Source organism: Panicum virgatum, chromosome 9K (genome assembly GCF_016808335.1).
Source record: "Panicum virgatum strain AP13 chromosome 9K, P.virgatum_v5, whole genome shotgun sequence".
Classification (NCBI taxonomy): Eukaryota; Viridiplantae; Streptophyta; class Magnoliopsida; order Poales; family Poaceae; genus Panicum; species Panicum virgatum.
In genome coordinates, this window is record NC_053144.1 from 17,726,243 (window position 1) to 17,743,507 (window position 17,265).

Below are 17,265 nucleotides of genomic sequence, written 5' to 3' on the forward strand. Positions count from 1 at the left end.
ACTTTGGTGACTCGGTTGCAAACAATTTGTTCCGAAAACCGATTAATATTTATTAAGAGGTATATATATGTGTAGATTTCTATTCCATCGTTTAAGAGCAAAGCTAATGAATACGCTCGCTAAAATTTAATGCTCAACTGCGACATGAAAGTATGGGAGTGGAAGACTGACTACCCATTTTTTTACTGGTATCTTGCGAGGCACCCGTTCGGCTGTTCTCCCAACTCCTTCCTATTTAGACGCAAAAAAAAACCTTCCTACGTCGGATTTTACCAGCTTTTTTAAGTTTATAATATTTGCTGTTTTTCTACCTCGCGAAAAAGGAAAAAGATCTTGGCTTCTCTGAAAAATGATCCGTTCACACTGGTTGCAACGAGACCTTCCCGAAAAATCAGTGCGTTGACCCGGCGGCGGCCAGAGATGGTTACAGCGTTTGTTTGCCCCCGCCGTGCTCTCGCTCTACCAGAACTGGCCTGACCCTGACCTCAAACTGAACCAGGTAGCCCGCCGTACAAGCTTGCCGTGCCGCGCCCCAGAGGCAGAAAAGAGCAGAGCACGATGGGGACCCGAGCTGCCAGAGCACGCACGAGCCCTCCCCTTCCCGCCCCCATGGTCGCGCCGCCCCTCCTCCTGCTGCTCCTGCTCGCCGCCGTATCCTTCTCCCGCGCCGCCGCGGCCGGGGCTCGCGTGGTGGGGGAGGACTACGTCCGGCCGCCGCCGGCGCGGCCCCACCGCAAGGCGCTCCTGAGCATCTTCCCCTGGAGCAAGAAGGAGGCCTCCGCATCCGACCCGCAGCAGGTGAGGGTTGCTCCCTCCAACTCCACGCGGCGTCGTCCGCTGCTGGCTCCGCGGCCTGGGGTCCGGCCATTCTCGAATTGATGAGTTGGGATCGATTCAGGGGGGGAGTGTTTGTTGGGGGTGTGGGATCGGTCCAAGAAAGGGCCCTTCCTTTCTTGATTAGGCGGCAACCGAGAGCCACCAGGGGGTTTCTTGGTTGGTTCTTGATCTGGATAGCTCCGTTTGGATCGGAGTAGTCGATTTGGTGCTGTTCGTGGCCATCTATCGACATTTTCCCCTGATTAACTGCAATTAGTCAAATTCAAAAGAAGGGTTCAACTGATTTACTGTATGTTGAGTCGTTCTGTCTCGGTTTCCATAATCAGAAGGGAATAGCTCCTAAGCTCCCCGCTCATCTCTAATCCTCTGAATTTTTTCTCCCCTCAGTCTATGTCTCTTTCGTGGGTGACGTCATCCCACTCGTACAGATGCAGTATGCTGCGTTTCTGAATTACATAGTTACTTGTCAGTTCTAGTATATGGTCAACAACTGATTAACTGGACAAGCAGCATCCATATTAGTCCAAGAATTTGAGCTCTGCTGGGTGGGCCCATAATTGTGGGAATGGCCAAGAAACCACATTGATGGCCATTTTAATGTTCCAGTTTCCGGTATGATAATGCGGAAATTCAATATCATTGAATGCCATGACAATTGCCTACTTATGAGTCAAATAGACCTTAGTAACATTCTCCACTTGGCACACAGTTATGATCGTTCTTTTATAATATATATTATATACTGATTCTGTATCGTTACCTTCGTTTGTATGGCCATACTCCCTGATAAGGCTTCTCTGCTAGTTTTGATGGCTTTGCGCCCAAATATTACTTACTCCATGCACAATGATGTCTTTATGTTGAATAGAGTACCCAGCGCAGATCTCTCAGCATTATTGTTTAGTTTGAAAAATAACTTGGATTTGTATATCTTCTATAAGATTTGTAACTTGGCATCATCAGTTGAATACTTGAATTTCATTGGTACCTATGTTCATTTCATGAGACCTCTCCTATATTCAAGGTTCATTTCATCAATATTTCCCTAATTATAGGAGTGTATTGGGTTTCTAGGTGCACATATGGTACGAGTAGACTTGTCAGATAAATATCACCATTTCTTAAACTGTGGTACAAGTGTAGTTACCTTATATTATGAAGTTGAGTGAGTGTAAATTTCACGAGGCCTGTTGATAACAAATTTACTTATTTGATACATAAAAACAATTAGGTGATAAGTCTCATGTTATAGACTTGGATTATTATTATTCATGGGTAATCTGTTAATGTGCCATACTGAGGGCTTAGGCTTTCTTTTTTGGATTTTTTCCTATTTTCTTGATGGTTACCCCATCTTCATTGTCGTTTCTTAGAAGCTTACCAGAATATTATCCATGTTAAGCAATGCATTAATGTATCTGAGATTCTGATCCCTAAAGCTGAAATTCGTTGCAGAAGGCCCTTGTGCATTTCATGAGCATTTAGTACCTAATCCTGTTTGCACTATTTCTTTTATTCTCAATACTATATGCTCGTAAAAATGGTCATGAACAGCTCAAATGTATGTAATCACATGTTCTACAGGTGCACATATCGCTAGCGGGAGAAAAGCACATGAGAATAACATGGATTACAGATGATAACTCTGCCCCCTCTGTGGTGGACTATGGAACCAAAGAAGGAGCATACACAATGACATCTCAAGGAGAAAGCACATCCTACAGCTACTTATTGTATAGCTCAGGAAAAATTCATCATGTAGTTATTGGACCTCTTGAGGACAACACTATTTATTACTACCGATGTGGAGGGCAAGGTCCGGAATTCCAATTTAAGACCCCTCCATCCCAATTTCCGTTGTCATTGGCTGTTGTTGGTGATCTTGGGCAGACTAGTTGGACAAAATCAACTCTGGATCACATTAAGCAGTGTGAGCATGATATGCTTTTACTCCCTGGTGATCTCTCTTACGCTGATTTTATGCAACATTTGTGGGATTCCTTTGGTACATTGGTTGAGCCACTTGCTAGCACACGACCTTGGATGGTGACAGAAGGAAACCATGAGAAGGAGCACATTCCGTTTCTTGAGTCAGGGTTTCAGTCATATAATGCACGATGGAAAATGCCTTATGAAGAGAGTGGATCTACCTCAAATTTGTACTACTCTTTTGAGGTTGCAGGGGCACACATTATAATGCTTGGGTCCTACACAGATTATGATGAGAGCTCAGATCAGTATGCTTGGCTCAAGGTATGAAACTTCATTATTGAAATCCCTTCTCCATTTAAAGGAATGAAGGTATCGCTAAATTACGTTTACTAGGATTAAGAATATACTAATGATTCCAAGTCATACACAGTGTACCAGTCATCTTTAATTTTAATTACTCTCTGCATCCCAAAATATAACTACTTTTAGTTATCCTAAGTCAAATATCTTGGATTGGACCGAATTTATATGAAAATATATCAAGATCTATAGCACAAAATTAGTCCCATGCAATCAATCATGTCATATATTTTCATGGTATACTTATTTGGTTCCATAGATCTGAATAATAATTTTTTCTTTAAACTTGGTCAAACCTGAGATAGTTTAACTTAGGACAACCCTAAAAGTAACTATATTTTGAGACAGAGTATTAGTTAGTGGTTATTTATGGTCCATGGATATTTGTTTGTGTATTGAAGAGGATGTCTTAACTTCAAAATCCCTACTCAGTCATTCTTGCTGACAATACATAAGATATTTTATGCATTGACTTCTCCGCTTTTCAGGCTGATCTTGCCAAGGTTGATAGGAAGAAAACACCATGGCTTATGGTATTGTTGCATGCCCCGTGGTATAATAGCAATTGGGCTCATCAGGGTGAAGGTGACAGTATGATGGCTGCGATGGAGCCTTTGCTCTATGCTGCTCATGTGGATATGGTAATAGCGGGTCATGTGCATGCTTACGAACGCGCGGTATGACTCCCCATAAATCCCTAAACTTCAGTCTGCATGATTGTTCAAATTTGAGCCACTGTGACCATTTAGTTGATCTGAATGGAAAATCCATATGATGTTAGATCATTCTTTGTGCAGGAGCGCGTCTACAATGGCAGGCTTGATCCTTGTGGTGCTGTTCACATAACTATCGGGGATGGCGGAAACCGTGAAGGCTTGGCCCACAGGTACCACCTGACTATCACTGTAGATATGCCTCTGAATTTAGGCATTTCAGCATCATTAGAGATATGGTTAATTGCTTCTTGGCATGTTCAGGTATCGTAATCCGAAGCCAGCTTGGTCAGTCTTCAGGGAAGCGAGCTTTGGTCATGGCGAGCTAAAGATCATGAACTCCACCCATGCCCACTGGACCTGGCACAGGAACGACGATGAAGAGCCAGTGAGAACGGATGACGTGTGGATAAACTCGCTGGCTGGTTCCGGGTGCATCCAGGAAGGCAGCAGTGAGTTGAGGAAGATTCTAATGTCTCCTTGAGAACAACTGCTGCACCTGGCGATTCGCTACAACTCAGTCTAAAAGATCCTGCCATGTATTGTATATATCTCCACGACTTGATAAACTAACACCGAAAAGAGAAACTAAAGCGTTGTGCTGTATATTGTAGACTGTTGATCAAGGGTGATTGTCGCGGAGCACTTTTGTTGTGTAATATGATGTTTGTAGCAAGTAATATTTCTGTATACTGTGATGCTGTAATGGACTCAAATTGATATCTCAGAAAGGGCGTGCGACATACTTAACCGGAGTAGAAAATAAAAATAATCACTGCTCTAATTGTGATCTTGCATCAGGAATAGAATTATGAGGAACGAATCAATGGACTACAGGGAGACATGAACCGGAACACCGAAAGGACACAGCCAGACAGGCAAACAATGTGCGAATGGTCATGTAAAAGTTCCAAAAGCTATGGTGATGTAGGCTGGCATGATCACATAAAATTTCTCTACCTTTTTGTTTCTACTCGTAAATATCATCATTTAAATTGGAAAAAATATATGTTATGATAATTGGTTTCATAATGAATATACTAATATCATTTTTATGTTGACATCATTATAATATTTTTGCTATTTATAGTTAAAGTTAAAAATGTTTGATTTCAGACAAACCTAAAAGTAACTATATTTTGGGATAGAGGGAATATTTGTTTAGGACGTAAGATTTGGTTGGTACGAAAAATGTTAGTCACCCAATATTTATAACATAGACGTTCCTTGCTTCATTGAGGACTTCAAATACTCTGACTCTAAGACCCATTCTCTTCTTCTTTTCTTTAATCTTTCTCAATAATCCCATTACAGCAATGATACTTGGTAAATTCAAGATTCCAAAATATAGACTAAAGGAAAAAGTCTATATCACCCCCTCAACTATGGGGTTGGACTACATAACCCCCCAAACTATGAAATAGTATATATCACCCCCTGAACTTTCCAAAACCGGTCAAATTACCCCCTAAATCAGTTTTGAAAAATCATAGTAAATCACAGAAAAATCATAAAATAAAAAATCAAATTCTGTTAGACTCCAAATGAGTAGATCTACACAATGAACATATAATATGGTATGCTTTAGTACAAATTTTTACAGTTATGAAGAAAAACATAGATCTAAAGCTACAGCAAAAAAAATATACTAAAGCATATCATATTATATGTTCATTGTGTAGATCTACTCATTTGGAGTCTAACATAATTCGATTTTCTATTTTATGATTTTTTTGTGATTTACTATGATTTTTCAAAACTGATTTAGGGGGTAATTTGACCGGTTTTGAAAAGTTCAGGGGGGGTGATATTAGACCATTTCATAGTTTGGGGGGTTATGTAGTCCAACCCCATAGTTGAGGGGGTGATATAGACTTTTTCCTAGACTAAATAATCGTGTTCACACCATAGTTCTTCTGATGATTTTAGGGATTGGGATAGGCAGAACCTTTATTCCATCATGCATCTAGTAGAACCTAGAGACAAGCGCTGTTCTGGAATTCAGAAGATTAATTTGCTACAGCTTAGATGATCTGACTTGGGCTTTGAGCACTCTTCTCAAAATTTTTCCTGAAGCAGATTTTGGTATACTGTCCACAAACGTAACTTTCCTCAATCTCTTGTAATACGTGACCTGAAATGTTGTGCACGAAAAAAGTCACTACGATGTTAGAAGGGTCATATTTCAGTTAACGTGGGAGTACTGAGCATTCCGTTAGTGGAGGAGGGTCCAGAACATACTCCATTCAGGAATCACAGATGTTTCGTTCTAGTGGGAGGTTTATTAGAGATCAACTAGTTGTTGGTCACAATTAAGCCTAGGCTTGCAGCCAACCTCACCTGCTTTTCAATAAATTTCTGGACATCAACTTCAGACAGTGAACTGTTAGGCGATCGTACAACATAGGCAATGGGAACTTCCCCCGCTTCAGGATCAGGATACCTTGGAAAAAGGAGATATACTTCCAAAATAAGAGACAAGAAAGCAACATGATTGAAGGTTTTTTTTTCTATAAAAAAGCTATAAACACTAGAATCTAAACTGTTCAGCTTACGGGATGACAACAGCATCAAGAATTTCTGCATGAGACAGAAGCAATCCTTCAAGCTCAGCTGGAGCAATCTGCCAGTAAATAAAGAAAGATACAAAACTCCATTAAATAATAATAAAATAAGATACAAAAGATAATAAGAAGTTTGACTTTATGAGGTACTTTGACCAAATGTACCTCATACAGATAAAATTCTTACAATAACTGTAAGAGCTTCTTAAGTCATTTGTGAATTATGGTGACCATTCTATTCAACTTGTCTCCAGCTTACCGCCGGATGAAGTTGCTCAATGCTTATTTTGGTAAAGCTTCTCTTTCATTCATGGTTCTACAGAAAGATTGCGCCTGCATTCTCTTTCACTTGAAATTTCCATATAGTTACAAATATACCTAAAGTACTGCCCTCTTTATTTCCAGAAGGATGTCATATAATCATATATATGTTAACGTGCAATCAAACTCTTGATACCTTGTCCTTCAAAAAAAAACTCTTGATACCTTGACCACTAGAATAAAGAAATATTGTTTAGATCTTGTGTTAATATCGAGCTATCTACGGGTATAGATCTTGAGTGAATGTATCACGCCGTATGATATTTCAACAATGCTTACAAGTTACAGCACACATGCGCCATTAGTAGAACAGACATAAAAAGAAATAGGCCACAATTTGGTATAATGGAAAGTTTAATTTTCCCTAACATTATTATAAGAAATGGCTCACTAAAATTAAAAATTAGTTTTTTAAAAAAAATGAAATTCTTTACCTGGAAACCTTTGTACTTAATCAGCTCTTTAAGTCTATCGACAACATAAAGTTGGCCTCTCTCATCAAAGTATCCAAGGTCACCAGTATGCAACCATCCTCGCTTGATTGTGAACTCAGTAGCTTGCACATTGTTGAAATATCCTATACAATGTCCCAAATAAAGTAAGGAGAAAAATCTGACCAGTTTTTTTTTGGCCCATAGTCTGTGAACAAGAGTATAGAATTATGACAGGGAATAGGTGTAGTATCTTTATACAAATGCTAGTTGTCTTTTCTTTTTTAATTATTATGCCAATCACTAGCCATTGATAAATTGTTCTTTATCAATAAACAGCTGCAGTGACCGTTGTAAACTTGTAATATCATTTGAATGAACTTGGTAGTGTGTAATTGATCTAGAAATTGGTATCTTTAGCGAATAAAGCTCCCCTCCAGATCATAAAATACACAGAGAACGATTAAAAGCAACACCTGCCCACTACAATCTGAATTTACCTCGCATTATGTTTGGTCCACGAACACAGATTTCTCCTAGTTGATTCGGAGGCAGATGCTTCATTGTCTTCGCATCGACAATCTTTGCTTCCACTTCACTGACAAGTGCTCCAGTTGAACCAAACTCACGGGTACGTCCCTTTAGCGGGTACTCCGACGATATCATCCCACAGGTTTCAGTCATACCATAGCTCTGCAAGAGGAGCACCACAGGTTAGTCTAAAGTGTGAACTGCTCTTGAAGCTCGGTGCACTGGCACTTTAATATCTTTCTCGACCCTTTGGTAAGTATCAAGCAACGGTGGCCATTTGCGGGGAGTGCCTTTCATTCACAAAGAACCTCCATATTGGAGATATCATTGATCGAGATCGATCGAAAGAGAGTTTATGATGAATTTTTTTAATTACACAGTATAACTCAGACACTCACCACGCACGTACACTCACACCTCTATGAACACCATAAGCAAACCCAATCACTATGAGCATCTTCGAAGACTGAGCTGGCTCCTTAATATTGACAAAGTCACCACAGACGCCTCGCTGTCGACGGAAACATCGCCTACCACTGAATGCATAACACTGTTAAATCTTAGAAAATTCGCTCCTTTTATGAGTTTTGATTTATTAAACTTACATGTGTGGCGTCTTTACGGCAGTTCAAAATCTTTACATGAGAGACTTGATCATCGGAAGTATATATTTAATGGAGCTTCAGGATAGACTAGACGTATCATTTGTCATCAATAGCATGGAATAAATTCTCATACTATATCTTTAATGGAGCTTCATGATAGACTAGAGGTGATATTTGTCATTGATACCACGGATAAATCCTCATACGACTCTGTTCGTTGCTTGTTGTCCTAATCAGTCTTGCTGTGATGCTATTTTCAAATCACCAGCGTTCCTTGTTGCCGAGGCCGCCTTGCTGGCTTTCCAAAGTGGTAGCTGACTGCCTTGCTGGTGCATCACGATAATTGCCCAAAGCCAGCCGCCGTGGATGATCGTTGATCGACCAATCGTATTGCTACTAATCTGCCAGAGTCTACATACGACTTGGACCCAGGGACGCAAGGTGATATGCTAGAAAATTTTTATTATTTCATACTTCTGGAATCTGACCAACGACTTCTGATAGTTAGGGCGTGTTTGGCACAGCTCCAGATCCTAAAAAAACAACTCCATTCCAAATTTTTCTAGCCAAACGCCTCGGCTCCAGAAACTCCAGATCCGCAAAAAACATGGATCTAGCTCCCAACTCCACCAATTCTATAGAGCATCTCAAAGAGTGCTTTGAAAACTCAGTTTTATGGAGTTGGTGAAAATTATCCATCTTTGCCATCCGTCACACATACCCCTTCCCCTTTTTTTTCCCGTCGTTTCCGGCGCGCGACGCTTCTTCTCCCCGACGTTTCTTCTTCCGATCTCCTCCCCTGGGCGCCGGCGCCGTAGACCATCACGGCATCTGGGTGTCCGGCGAGCCGCCGGGATGTCGAACTCGGTTCCCCCTCCACCGCCTCCGCCGTTTTCCTCCTCCAATCAACCCCCAAGAAACCCTAGGGTAGGCCTTCGTCATCCAGCGTCCGCTGGCGGCGGCGTGTCCGGACATGGCGGCTTGGGCGTGGCTGGCCTTGACGGCCTTGGCGCGGCCGCCGTTGGGGGCCTTGGCGCGGCCGACGGTCTGCAGGGCGTGGGCGCGGCTGGCCTTCACGGCCTGGGCGTGGCCGGCGGCCAGCACAGCCCGGGCGACATGGCCGGAACTCCGGTGGGTGCGGCATTGACATCCAGGGGTAACAGACGCTCCAACAAAAAATCAAGGGATGATGAGGTATATTATTCTTCTATCTAGAATTTCACTCATGTGTTGTGGTAGCAAATTTCAACAATGTTTTCGAGAATCATGGATAGGGTGATCAAATGGCTTGGAATGATGAGCATACCGCACTTGTTTGCAAGTTGTTCGCTCGATTTGATCGTGATCCTAATTTTATGCCTACAATACCGCAAAGGTACAAACAATTTGCCGTTCCAGCAGACGCATCGAATACATCTACTGCGGAAGCCAGTGTCACTTGTATGGATACTTTTCAGGATGAACTTGCCACAACACTCGCTCTTGGTTGGAACTAGCTTGTAATGGAATAGTGAAATTTTATACTTCTTAGCATTTGAACAATTGATGTGTGTTAACGGATTGTGATGATCAAAGTTATTATGTGATCAAATGGATGGCATGTTTATTTGATATTTGCAAAAAAAAAAAGACATCCTCCTTGCTCCATGCACTAGTACAGGCGCAACAAGAAAAAAAATAGAAAACAAAAAAAACAAGGGCAAAAAAGGGAAATCCGATCAAAACCTCTGTTTCTGGAGCTGGAGCTGTTATTTTGCCAAACGCATTTCTTTAGCTCCACAATGAGAGCCTAGCTCCGCGCTAGAGCTGCTCTATGGTGGAGCAGCAGCTCCAGAGCTGAGCTCTGCCAAACACGCCCTTAATTTCAGACTTCCAGTCCTGGTTTCAGTTCAGCCTACTGCCTGCCGGAAAAATACTCCAGACATGCTAGAGAAGTAATTTAACTATCTCTTTTTGTTGGAGTATCTACTAAGTCCTTCGTACGAGCTAGAACTATTCTGCATTTGTACATTGATTATTGTAGTTCTATTTCTTTAAAGATATAGCAAGTCCCATTTTAGAGTTTGGCATAGGCTCCTAATTTTGCCGGGCCGGTCCTGATCTTGAGAATGTTTTAAGTTCAAGTCATAAGCTAATGTTTTAAATTGTTCTAATTCACTCCTTTATCCTCATAGGGACATACTAGATCGGGATATATAGCGTACGTAGTATACAAAAATGTTCTTCATTTAAAAAAAGGGGGGGGGGGGGGGGGGGGGGGCGGGGGAGGAGGGGCGGGCAGCTCTGATGGAACTACAGAATCTCGAAAATGCTCCCTCACCTGGATAATCGCGGCGTCGGGGAATTTTTCTGCCACGGCCTCCATAACGTCCTTGCCGAGCGGCGCGCCGCCGGAGACGATGCACCTGAGAGAGCTGAGGTCGTGCCTGCCGCCCGTCCCATGCCTGGCGAGCGCGATCATCACCGGCGGCGCGCAGACGAGGTAGGTGACGCGGTGCCGCTCCACGGCGTCGACGTCGAAGCGGGCCGTCACGACGACGGTGTTGCCGCGCTGCAGCTGGGCAAGCGTGACGAAGGACATGCCGAACATGTGGAACATGGGCAGGAAGCAGAGGAACACGTTGCGCCCCTCCCCGAGCTCGTCCTGGTCCGACGTCGCCGCTGTCGCCGCCGCGACGAAGTTGCCGTGGGTGACCACGACGCCCTTGCTCACCCCCGTAGTGCCCGACGAGTAGAACAGCGCCGCCGTGTCGCTCTGCCTGGTCGGCGGCCGGCGGTACTCCGTCTCCTGCACCCCGGCGACGAGGTCCGAGTAGAGGGTGACGGTGCTGGCGTAATCCGAAGGCGCGGAGGCGCCGCCGTCGCCGTCCAGGAGGATGGCGGGGAGGCGGAGGTCGGCGATCTTGGGCAGGAGCTCGGAGACGGTGACGACGAGCTTGGCGCTGGCGTCGGCCACCTGCCTGGCGATCTCCCGCGAGGTGTAGCGCGGGTTGGCCGTGGTGGCGACGGCGCCGAGCGCGGTGACGGCGAGGAAGCAGACCGGGTAGAGCACGCAGTTGGGCGCGAGGAGGAGCACGACGTCGCCGCGGCGGACGCGCGCGCGGGAGGACAGCGCGGCGGCCGTGGCGAGCACCGCGGCGCGGAGGGCCTCGAAGGTGAGTGCGCGGCCCGTCGCGGCGTCCACGAGCGCCGGCGCGGAGGGGAACGCGGCGGCGCGGCGAAGGACGAGGTCGGGGAGGGACAGCGTCGCGTCGGAGGCGTTGCGTGCCGCCGGGCGTGGCGAACGGTACACGCCGTCGGAGCCGTAGCCCGCAGCCGGTGATGCCGTGTCCGCCATGGTTGCCATGCCTGCCTCCTGTCGCTGCTGCAACGGAATGGAGCTCTGATTTGCCTATCTTCCTCTCCGGATGTTCCTGGTTTGGTGCGATATATATTATTAGCATAGTATTCGTACGTTGCTACCGATAATATAATAGTTCTATATAGTGCTATCAACTTTATGTTCGTTCACTGGATGTAGGTCGTTCACTTGATGTACATGTCGTGATATAATTGTACGAGACATTGATCATCGTTGTTCCGATTAAGATTTTGATTGATTTGTTCGGATTCCATTTAAGATTCCGCTTGATTTGTCCGAACTCCTATTAGAACTCCGATTGACGGATTGAGGAAACAACATTGCTTGCTTTAAAAATAGTAGAGATAGAGAAAGAGATAGAGATGTAGATATAGATATAGATAGAGACTAGGAAAATTTGCCCGTGCGTTGCAACGGGCAAAGTTGGTATAAGTAGCGAATACGTATAAAGTTGTCTATGCGTTAATTTGTAAGGATCTGTATTGGACAAAGAGCTAGTCCGAACTACATATGGGATGGACTAAGGCCCACCTGCCAATGACACAGTGGACCAAACCAAAAATTTAAATGGAAACATTACACGTTTAGTTATACCTATTTCTAAAGTGGTCAAGTGGTCAAGTGGCTGGTTTTAACGTTGGCACGTTGACTTCCAACCTTGGATAACCAAGCAAATTATATTAACTTGCCAATTACGTCCCGGCATTGCTACGAACAAAATTTGTATAAGTATGACATAAGTATATGTGCCGTACATTAATTTGTAGAAATCTAAGTGATTGAGTCATGGACGGAGGGGACTGGTCTGACTCACATATGTTATAGCTAAGGCTCAACTGTCAATAATATAGGATGGACCAAAATAAAAATTTAAATGGAAACTTTAGTTATAACTATTTCTAAAGTGGTCAAGTGGTCAAATGGCTGGTTTTAACATTGGCACGTTGACTTCCAGCCTTGGATAGCCAAGCAAATTATATTAACTTGCCAATTATGTCCCGGAATTGCTATGAACAAAGTTTATATAAGTATCACATAAGTATATGTGCTCGTACATTAATTTGTAGAAATCTAAGTGATTGAGTCATGGACGGAGGGGACTGGTCTGACTCACATATGTTATGGGCTAAGGCCCAACTGTCAATGGCACAAGATGAACCAAACTAAAAATGGAGGTGCAAACCTTACTTGCTTTAGAAATAGCGAAATAGATATAGATAAGAAAAAAACGACCACGTAGTTGAGAAGATCAAAGAAATTTCCACGTTACTCTAAAAAAGAAGAAGAATTTGCACTGTTGAAGTTTATAAAGACGATCTAACAGTCCAAGCTAACTAAAGAATTCATATCAAATACGACTAGGCTGTGCCGGCGCAACGGGCCTGTACGAAACTGCGAGCAGGGACAATTAGACTAACAAAGTTGACCAACAAAATAAGATAATGGTACAATGTATTAAAAAGATATATAAAAAGATTGTACCTAGTCAATTCTAGTTGCATAACCTTTATTAGTTTCAATCTTTCGGTGGTGATAATATATATCATATATATTGGGCCGATTTAGATTTAGGGAAGACGTAGCTTCAATCTTCAAACACTAGATTTCTTTGAAAAAAAAATCTTCAAACACTAGACGTGCAGCATGGTCAGGCCAGCGACCAGAACCTCCACCGTCGATCGTCCAAGCATCCACGGCTGCAGGTGGCTAAGAATATCGAAGCGGGCCGGGAGGAGCCCTCGCCGGCCAGTAACGCGGGCTCTGCTAATTGGCGAGCGCGCGCTGGGAGGGCAACCAGCGCTCGATCGGACAGCAACCGAATTTTCCTTTTTTGGAAAGTTTTCTTCTCCACTACTTTTCTATTTTTAGAAAGTTAAAACTTATGAGCCGGTATAATTTTTTCCAAATAACTATTGGATGGTGTTTTCCGGCATAACTATTAGACAATAAATTTTCAACACATCTTTTATGATTTGCATAACTTTTATCCCATGTACAAAATAGCCCGCTATAGTCTGCTATTAGCTTTTTAAGAGATCTATCATTACGCTATATTACAACATTTATTCGCTATGCCCGCTAAAGGGATTTTTACAGGATTTAGTGATAATAAATTATGTCTGCTACTTCCACTAAAGATGTAGCCAAAAGAAATAAAGAATCAATATAACTAGGGTGGACCATAGACAAAGCAGCACGGGCACAGTTAGGCAGTCAAGAGACGTATTGAGTCTATTTTAGAATGTTAGACCAATGATGCTTCTATTTTGTATGTATTGAGTCTATTTTTTTTGCAAACCGTTAAATAGATAGCTCCGCTATAATTTTCGCTATAACTCTCTTAGCTTTTTGGAAGGAGTTCTGCTAAACGTCTTAGCTCGCGATTTTAAACATGGCTTTTATTTATAACTTCCAATCCATTTTTAGGATAACTTTTAACACAATTGTCACGATACATAGATCTTTTACGTACAATTTTTTCAGCCTACTTATTAATGAATAATTTTGAACCTAACTTCCATGTGAATGTTATCAGAAAAACTTTTCACACAACTTTGATACATAAGTTCGCTATACAAACTGTAAAAGAAAAAGGTAATGACTTTATTAAGGCTGGCCGTACGTTTGCTCTACTGCACGACAGTCTAAATTGGCACTCCGACTCACGGACAGTGGCACGTGCAAACAATTTTGAAATTTAAAAAAATTGTAATTTCTAAACTATACATCAAATTCAAATTCCGATTGCACAACTATATATCTTTCGATGATACCTTCAAAACAAGACCCCACTTGAATATGTTTCGACAATATTTTCGAAGACACATAAATTGCTTTATGTACAATGAAAAAATGCCAAAATGAATTAGTTAAAATGCTAAACCAATTTGCTAAAGTTGCCTAGTATTGATCCATGCAATCAATATTCACCTACTAACAAAGTTGTTTACCTTTATCCGCTAATAACATCAAACAATCTATCTTTACAACAATATAACACTAATACCCACTTAACTGAACTCAAGCATGCAAAGCAATATTATGTAAATCCATAAGCAATTTTCGCAAATATCATAAGCAAATTAGAATACATAAAAAAGTATTTTCTCTCAAAAAAGAATATATCATTAAAATATAGTGGTGTGAGATCTTATTTTGAAGTTTTTATTAAAACAATCACAACTGTACAATTGGATTTTGATTTCGATGCTCGATTTTGAAACTATAATATTTTTATCTTCTAAATTATGTTCATGCATGTACTTTTTCCTTCTCTCATTGTCTCTCACATGCATGCATACACCCATTGTCGGCGCGGCCGTACGGCTGGTCTACTTTACGCCCGGCCGTAAATTAATTGTGTCAAAAAAAAACTTTTCACTTAACTTTTAACACAATATCACGGTATGTACATCTTTTACGTATAATCTTTTCAGCCTACTTATTAAAGAATAATTTTGAACATAACTTCCATGTGAATGTTATCAGAAAAACTTTTCACACAACTTTGATAAATAAGTTTGCCGTACAGATTGTAAAATAAATACAACTTCTCGAGGTAACTTTTTAGCATACTTTCTATGAAAATTTTGTCAAAAAAATATATCGGAAACACGATATAATGACGGTAAACATCTCATTTGGAATATTTTTCTTATAAGTTGTTGAAATAATATTCGAGAAAAAATAGGAACAAAATTTGAAGCACAAAATATGGAAAAGTAAATGTTAGAGAAAAAAGAAAATGTTATTTTCCCGAGACAACATGAGAGAGGGGAAACCAGAAAGAGAATGGAATCTGGGCGGGGGGGACGTGTGCAGCACTGTGAACGGAATCTGGGCAGAGGGAGGTAGCCAGGTAGGGGGCGCGCGCAGTAGTGTTTCATGGGGTGGTCGTCTGGACACATGTGCGTTGCGCGTTGGTTTCTCAATCAGCGCTCGACCGCTGATTTAGCTTCGCCCAGTAACGCTAGCATATTGCTTGGGTGTCAGGACTTGCACGAGATGGAGAATATTGCTGGGCTAGTGGACTGATAGATGTTCTATAAAAATAGGGACCCTGTGCAGTCGCACGGGCTGCACTCCCACGTGCACGTGCCCGGCCCTAAAAAAGAACGGAGTCTAGGACTTGAACTCTGCACTCCCACCGTCCCACGTGCCCGGCCCTCAAAAGGAACGAAGTTTAGGACTTGAACTCGATTGGTTGGTTCCTAACCGCATTGATTAACTCCTCTCATTCTTAAAGGTTTATATACTTTCGATATATAATATGATATTGATAGTCCAACTTTGTTTAGCCCTTAAACGTAGACGGGCTAAATGGAGTGTCACATCGTATTTTTGCTAAGTTGGAGGGAAGAGAAGTGGAGAGAGAAGAAGCGGAGTGCAAGTTTATAGTATGCTCTCAGCCGATTGTAAAACGGACTCTAATAAACTTGGTGAGAGAATGAGAGAGGGAAGATGAATCATATACTCACTCCATTCAACTTTTATTGATGTATTTCCATATGGCAAAATGAACCAGGGCTCCAAATGTGCTTGTCAATCTAATAAATGCAACATAGACTTTTTTGTTGGTTTTCCAATATTTTAACTGAAAACTCCTCGTTACTAGTGCTATTTATTGCCACAGCACATGCCAATAGCAAATATAGCTATCATTTTTAAAATTTTGAATTTTTAAAATATAGTTATCAAAAGTGAATGGAGGGAGTATATATATTAATGATGTAGTCCACGTATATAGCCAACTATTCATGAGCTGGCTATTAAATTGATTTAGGATGATATATGGTAATAAGATATAGCGAACAGGTGGCCATATTATTAGCCTTTCTCTAATTTCCACCATAGAATTTGTTATTTTCCTTTAAACCAGGTTCAGCCCCGTTTCTATTACATATATAGCAACGGGTAAGACCTTCTACCATAATACTTCTCTAATCTGTATCATTATTCTTTTAAGGAAGAGAATGAAGGCATATATGAAAGTTTGTGCTCTCTAATAAATGCTGAGAAAATGATGCGAGTACAGAGTACTCCCTCCGTTTCAAATTGTAAGCTATTCTGACTTTTTTGGAGAGTTAAACTATTTTTATATTTGATCAAAGTTATAGAAAAGATTACAACGATTTATAGAACCTTCTTCCAAAACAAAACGATTTATAGAACCAAATAGATGTACTATGAAAGTATATTTAATTAAAAAATCTAATGATACTTATTTGATATCATAAAAGTTAGTATTTTATTGTATAAATTTGAACAAATTTGAAATACATTGACCCCTCCAAACGGATTAGAATGACTTGCAATTAATTTGGAACGGAGGGAATACGTACATGCATCTTATCCGTACATGTTTGTGTTTTAGCTAAGGGCTTTGGTTGATACGCATGAATATCACAAAACTGCTTGGGCACAAAAAATGATTCTTTATTAACTTTTGTATTTGTCCTGTTTGGCCGGTAGGCGTTCTGTGAGAGTTTCATATGATAAACAAACTCAGAATTTAAAATTAGTGGGACAGAAAGTTTTTTTTTCGAGGAACAGTGGGAGAGAAAGGTTTCGTCGTCGCGTCAGCAGCAGAGAGACAGTAGAAGGTGGAGA

At 41.7% G+C, this 17,265-nt stretch overlaps 2 protein-coding genes across 2 annotated transcripts; one reads left to right on the forward strand and one right to left on the reverse strand.

The window, feature by feature from the left end:
• The first annotated feature begins 422 nt into the window (after positions 1-422).
• LOC120650516 (purple acid phosphatase 18-like) lies at positions 423-4,587 on the forward strand. Its single transcript, XM_039927667.1, has 5 exons — positions 423-798; positions 2,422-3,090; positions 3,618-3,806; positions 3,927-4,015; positions 4,107-4,587. The coding sequence occupies exons 1-5, from the start codon at positions 559-561 to the stop codon at positions 4,324-4,326; spliced, it is 1,407 nt and encodes a 468-aa protein (XP_039783601.1). The 5' UTR covers positions 423-558; the 3' UTR covers positions 4,327-4,587.
• A 1,159-nt stretch (positions 4,588-5,746) lies between these two features.
• Positions 5,747-11,631, reverse strand: LOC120650515 (4-coumarate--CoA ligase-like 1). Its single transcript, XM_039927666.1, has 6 exons — positions 10,615-11,631; positions 7,659-7,851; positions 7,162-7,304; positions 6,398-6,465; positions 6,183-6,285; positions 5,747-5,976 (listed from the first exon to the last, which is right to left on the reverse strand). Exons 1-6 carry the CDS (start codon positions 11,629-11,631, stop codon positions 5,860-5,862), a joined length of 1,641 nt encoding a protein of 546 aa, XP_039783600.1. The 3' UTR covers positions 5,747-5,859.
• Between the last annotated feature and the right edge of the window lie 5,634 nt (positions 11,632-17,265).

What these genes read in the sequence shown, in the direction of transcription:
- LOC120650515 (XM_039927666.1), bottom strand. Translation starts at nt 11,631, where the DNA reads ATGGCGGACACGGCATCACCGGCTGCGGGCTACGGCTCCGACGGCGTG. An exon ending in TGGACCAAACATAATGCGAG is followed by an intron (nt 7,305 to 7,658) that starts GTAAATTCAGAT and finishes GACATTGTATAG; the next exon opens with GATATTTCAACAATGTGCAA. An exon ending in AGAAATTTATTGAAAAGCAG is followed by an intron (nt 5,977 to 6,182) that starts GTGAGGTTGGCT and finishes ACAACATTTCAG; the next exon opens with GTCACGTATTACAAGAGATT.
- LOC120650516 (XM_039927667.1), top strand. Translation starts at nt 559, where the DNA reads ATGGGGACCCGAGCTGCCAGAGCACGCACGAGCCCTCCCCTTCCCGCC. An exon ending in CCGCATCCGACCCGCAGCAG is followed by an intron (nt 799 to 2,421) that starts GTGAGGGTTGCT and finishes CATGTTCTACAG; the next exon opens with GTGCACATATCGCTAGCGGG. An exon ending in ATCAGTATGCTTGGCTCAAG is followed by an intron (nt 3,091 to 3,617) that starts GTATGAAACTTC and finishes TCCGCTTTTCAG; the next exon opens with GCTGATCTTGCCAAGGTTGA.